Below are 6,000 nucleotides of genomic sequence, written 5' to 3' on the forward strand. Positions count from 1 at the left end.
TAATTAGAACATTTAGTCGACTATTGTTGAATCTCTAGTCGATAATGAAATTCAATAGTCGACTAATTTGAGATTTAGTCGACTAATGTTGCATGGAATAAAACATTTATGCAGAGATGTCTCTGCTTAGTCGACTAATACTATATGGATAGTTGACTAATGAATTAAAAATGTTGAAAATAAGTTTTCTCCATTAACAAATATTTACAAAATGATTTAAATAAATAATCATACTTTATTTAAATTAATGTCATAAAAAATTATTAAAAAATAAAATTAAGGGTTAACAATTTGTACATGAATAAAAAATGGGTCCTTTTGTTAATGATCAAAATCTTAACAATAATACAAGTTGGCTCAAGAGATCAGTCCCAACATCATCATCTTCTGGATAAACACAACTTGGAAAAAAAATTGTATGTATGTAAATTATGTTATTTTTCTATCACAAAGCTTTTATTCCAAACATAGTCCAATTATTTTTTTTACTTTTTAGTCTAATTCTTTAATTTCATCTACCCATCTCACATCAACTCTATTCAAGCCATCTTAATTACATCTTTTGTTCTTGTGTTTTGTTTTCCGTCTCATGCTTTTCAAGCATATATAGGGAGAATAATATGAAGATAAACAGCGGCGGATCCACCGTGGGGTCAGCTGCCCCCACTGCCCAAACAATTTTTTTTTTGAAAATTTATTATAGCTAACGACACATGCAGCCGCCTCACCTTTTCTCATTTAACCAGTTAGTCTCTGGGACCTGATAGTGAACCTATTAAACACCCCAACTTAAAAAGACCCATCAGCCCCCTCATGGTCCAGTCAGCACGCGCGTGGGATAAAACAACACTGAAGAGCACGTGAGTGGAAAAAATAGGAGCATCTTATTATTTTCTTTTTTATTGTTAAATATTCTTACTATTTTCCTTTTCGTTGTTAAATACTGCTTAATATTTTCCTTTTTGTTGTTAAATATTTTCTTGCTTGCTTACTGTAATTTTAATTTTTTTAAATACTAATATTTTTGCTGCTTGCTATTTTCTTTTTTTCTGCTTACTGTAATTTTAATTTATTAGAATGCCAATATTTGAGAAATGTAGATGTTATATCCTATCAAGTCAAGTGTAAAATTATATGTTAGAAAACTTTAATTTAATTTTATATTGTAAACATGACGATCAAATTATTGTATTGAATTATGTAATAAAAAGATCAGTCCCCAGTTACATATTATTTCATAATCAAATATCCATACATCAAACATGCGATAATTTCATAATCAAAGACTGACACATTAGACTTTAGGATTGGAAGTAAAATTAAAACAAAATTAAATAAATGCTTGCAATATATATGCAATTAAACAAATGTTTGCATTAAAACAAAATTAATTTTATGAAGCTGTATCGTGTCTATATGTTGTTGCTAGGTTGGTCGCACTTGATCCTTCAGTTGTGGCTCCAATTTGTTGCTGTCCTATTCGTAATTTGCCAACCTTTTGCTGTTGGTTGTTAGTGCATTATTTTCTTTTCATTTTAGTCTGGTGGTTTAAAGCCAAGATTGCCTGTGACAAGCCAAGAAAATTTGCGTACACCACAGTGAACATCAACAGAATTAATCCCTAAAATTCATATAATCAATATAGATAATAAAGGCAAAAACTCAAGCAAATTCACATACACCACAACAGAATGAACCCCTAAAATTCAGATAACCAATACAGAATAATATAGGCAGAAACCCAAATATACGCACAAGTAGTAAATATTAGTCCATTTTGTAGCAAATTGAAACACAAAGGTAGGCACCTCGCCTAGGATAACTAGTGAGAGCGAGAGCCGAACAGGTAGCTCTCATTGGAGAGACCCAACAACCACCACCTACAGAGCGACAACGAGATCGATCGAGATCAACGGCAACACCAAGAGTAAGGCCGAGATCAACGGCGACACCAAGTTATCGACGGAGAGATCGAGACACCGAGATCAAGACCCATGACGACAACGAGATATCGACATAGACTAAGATCGATGCCGAGATCAATGGCAACAACAAGATTTGGACGATAACAACAAGATCTGGACGACGATAATGTGTTCGACGGCGTGTGAAAGAGCCACAACAAACGCGATATCAACAACAAAAGCGAGAACAACACCCAGAGCAAGAGATACATACAGAGGCAATGCATTTAAGAACTTTTCGGACGAATAGATTTTTGCTTAGGTTTGAGCATTTCTAACAAAAATGACAAAGCGCGTGTATTGCACCACAAGAGATTCTCATTCTAGAGTGTTTAATAGGCTCTAAAATAAAAGTTAAGGGGGTTAATAGGTACCTTCTAAAATTGAGGAGGCCAAGTGGTTAAATGAGCTTTAGCCAATTTATTATATTTGTTTTGGGTTTATGTCCCCCTCCCCCAACTAATATTTTGGTTTAAAAATTTTGAAAGGTTAGATTATTATGGTACTTATAATTCAAATTCATCATAAATATCTTTTCTCCCTTTTCTCGTGTTCTCTAACTCTTCCTCTATTTTTATTTTTTTCGGTTTGCATTCTATCTTCTCTTTGTCTCTCAATTTTTTTTGACATTTTCTTTTTATTTCTCAAATTTTGTTAACAAGTTAGGAAGAATTGAAGATGGATTTTCAATTTTCTTAGTTTCAATAAAAAAAATTTCTTAACTATGGGTAAAATCTCCTTCTTAGTTTTTTTTTTTTTTTTTTTGACATTTTGATGGCTTTAAAGTAGATTAAAAATGATTTAATTTATTTTTCTAATTTTGATTTGTTGACGAATGATGTGGATTGTAGATTAAAAATGTTTTTTTATTTCTATTTGTCTCGGTCTCATAAATACATGTTAGAATTTATGTAAAAATACTATAATGATATTTAATATAATATTTTAACATTACATTATAATATTTTTTATCAATATAGATAATTGTTATATAATTTAAATTTTGACCTTTTTATAATTATTATTTACCCCACTACTTAAATATCTGACGTCACGTACATAAAACTCCTAATAATATAAATAATATTACATATCATATATATATATATATAATGCATGCAAACCTTAGGAGGATAGAGCACATATATATGATTATCTTAATAGAAATAAAATTTTTAGGCTGAATATTATGGATGCATTTGATTGTCAGTAAAATTTACATGAAAAAAAAAAATTATAAGTAATTGAATTGTGTAAAAATAATTTATAAAAAAATTATCAATTAAGAATATTTGATTAGCTTAATATTTTATCTAAAAGTTATTATATTTTTTTTAATTTTTTGTTATTGATTATTACTATTTTATATAAAATTAATTTGCCATGAGTGATAACCCCATCCTCCCCCCCCCCCCCCCCAAACCCATCTCTTTCCCCATTTCTCTCTCTTCTTCTCTCATCCCAAATTTCACCCAAATCAACACGTACCTACTTTTATTGCTTCTCCTCAAGCATCATCGTCGCCACGATTCTCTTCAAGTTTTGTCGCCAGCCACACTCCTCCTTCTCCTCGCGATTGCTGATCATTTTCCTTCTTCTTGTGACCATCGGCCTCGTTGCTCCTCTTCGAGACCCAGCCGCACTTCTTCTTTTTTGCTAGATCGAGTCTTCGACACATATATTAGAAAGAAGATGGAGATGTAGATTGTTTTTCAATTCTCTAAAAGATTTGATCTACTCCCCCTTCCTTCCCCAGTGAGCCTTTTCTAGTAAAATGAAAAAAAAAATCACGTGATCAAAAGTGAAAAAAAATAATTTGTCTATAAAATTTAATCAATCAAACATCTCAAAAAATTAGAATTTAAATAAAAAATAATCATGTTTCATGAAAAATGTGGTCAAACCCTAATTGTATTCATGAATTAAATTAAACGTGTACTAAACACTAAAATAAAAACATAGAAATACATCATTGTACGTCAATATTTATTTTTTTTTGGTAAAAAGTTTAATTTGAAAATTTTGGCTGCAAATACTTTATATAGAAAAATTGTGAGGGGGAGACAAAAGGCTTGGACAAGACCACGTAAGGCAGGCTGCGGGAACAGCCTGGATCCACATCATTCGTTATGGAATTGAGGCACAAAACCCTCCACCCATGTCTCATCTTCCTCCTCCACTCGTATTCACCTCTCCCCATTTAATGAACGCTTCCCATTTTCAGAAATAAACAAGCCCACCATATTATAACCTCTCCCTCCCTCTCTCTCTCTCTCTCTAGCTATATATATATATATATATACACAGCAGATACTATACAATATTTGTGAAGCTTAATTTTGTATAGATCATCCTCCATTACAAACACACAAGAACTGAATTATTAATTTGCATGTATAATATATATGGGAATGGATAACTTTCTGATGGGGGCTTTTTCACTGGCTGAGAGGTGAGCTGAAGAAATCCATATCCGCCACTACCACCCAAAAAAATACCTATCAGCTCATATGAATGGGAAATGAAAAACTTCTCGGCTCACTCCAATATTATTCAGCCAAACCCAGAAACAGAACAAGAAGGAAAACAAGAAAAAGGACAACACGATGATGAAGAAGAAGGCAGCGGAGCCAGGTGCGACTGGGACTTCACCCTCTCCACCATTGTCTCATCAAGCAGTTCCACCTGCGACACCCTCGGCGCCATCGAATTCGACCCCTCCGGCAACCTCCTGGCCACCGGCGGGATTGCCAGGAAGATTAGGGTTTATAGTTTCAATTCACTGTTGCCCCATGGAAAAAGTACTGAAGTCAGTTTGTTGGATCACAACAGTGCCTGTGATTACTGTATCTGTACTCCCGCCAAGCTGAGCAGCCTGAAATGGCGGCCCTGTTCGGATGGGCGGGTCATCGGGTCCGGCGACTACGACGGCGTGGTCATGGAATATGATCTGGAACGCAGAGTGCCCATCTTCGAGCGCGACGAGCACGGCGGGCGGCGGGTCTGGAGCGTTGGCTATTCGCATTGGGACCCTGTCGTGGGGGCATCCGGTGCGGACGATGGCACCGTGCAAATGTGGGACCCGCGCTGCGACGGCGACAAGTGTGTGGGCGCTGTCCAGCCCAGCGCGGCAGGCAGCTCGGTCTGTTGCGTGGAGTTCAATCCATTCGGCGGCGATCTAATAGCTGTCGGATGCGCCGACCGTAGAGCGTACGGCTACGATGTGAGGAAAATGCAGGACCCGGTTCTGGTCCTCGATGGGCACTCCAAAACAGTGACGTACGTCCGATTTCTCGATCATCGGACGGTGGTGACGTCGGGTGCAGATGGGTGCTTGAAGCTGTGGAGCACGGAGGATCAGAACCTGGTCAGAACGTACAAAGGCCATTTGAACTCGAAGAGATTTGTGGGTTTATCGGTTTGGAAGCACGGAGAAGATGGAGGGCTGATCGGCTGTGGTTCGGAGAGCAACCAAGTATTTGTGTACGATAAGAGGTGGGGCGAGCCCATTTGGGTGCATGGCTTCCAGGAGGCCGCTCAGCCGGGGTTCGTCAGCGGCCTGTGCTGGCGGCGGGTGGGGGAGGACCACTCTGCTCTCGTCGCCGGCGGATCAGATGGGGTTTTGCAGGTGTATGAGGTTTCCGCGAAAGAATGCTAGCTAGATACTCATAATTAATTAAGGTGACACATTTTTCAATATTTTCATTTTCTTTTTCTATATTTGCCATTTCATTTTGAAGCAAAATGACAAAGGGTGGGCAACAACACTGCGCCAAGCCAATTCGTTTGATTAATTAATTGGTGTGGATTTTGCTAACAAGTAATTAATTTAGTTGAATTATTATTATTATATAATGTTCCAATTGATCCTGCAGAGACAAAGAATATATATATATATAGGTGATTAATTATTTGTATTTTGTTAAAAAATTGGGCTTTGATCGATCTGGTTTTAATTAAGCATAAAGAAATGACGAAGCATGAAATTAAAGGAGAATTACGGCTGACGATAAGTAATGAAACTGCAAGTTAAGGT

At 36.4% G+C, this 6,000-nt stretch overlaps 1 protein-coding gene across 1 annotated transcript; it reads left to right on the forward strand.

The window, feature by feature from the left end:
- The first annotated feature begins 4,190 nt into the window (after window positions 1–4,190).
- On the forward strand, window positions 4,191–5,758 carry LOC127797669 (WD repeat-containing protein RUP2). Its single transcript, XM_052330767.1, has one exon. It carries the CDS (start codon window positions 4,486–4,488, stop codon window positions 5,620–5,622), a length of 1,137 nt encoding a protein of 378 aa, XP_052186727.1. The 5' UTR covers window positions 4,191–4,485; the 3' UTR covers window positions 5,623–5,758.
- Window positions 5,759–6,000: the final 242 nt, after the last annotated feature.

Source organism: Diospyros lotus, chromosome 3, assembly GCF_014633365.1.
Source record: "Diospyros lotus cultivar Yz01 chromosome 3, ASM1463336v1, whole genome shotgun sequence".
Taxonomy (NCBI): domain Eukaryota; kingdom Viridiplantae; phylum Streptophyta; class Magnoliopsida; order Ericales; family Ebenaceae; genus Diospyros; species Diospyros lotus.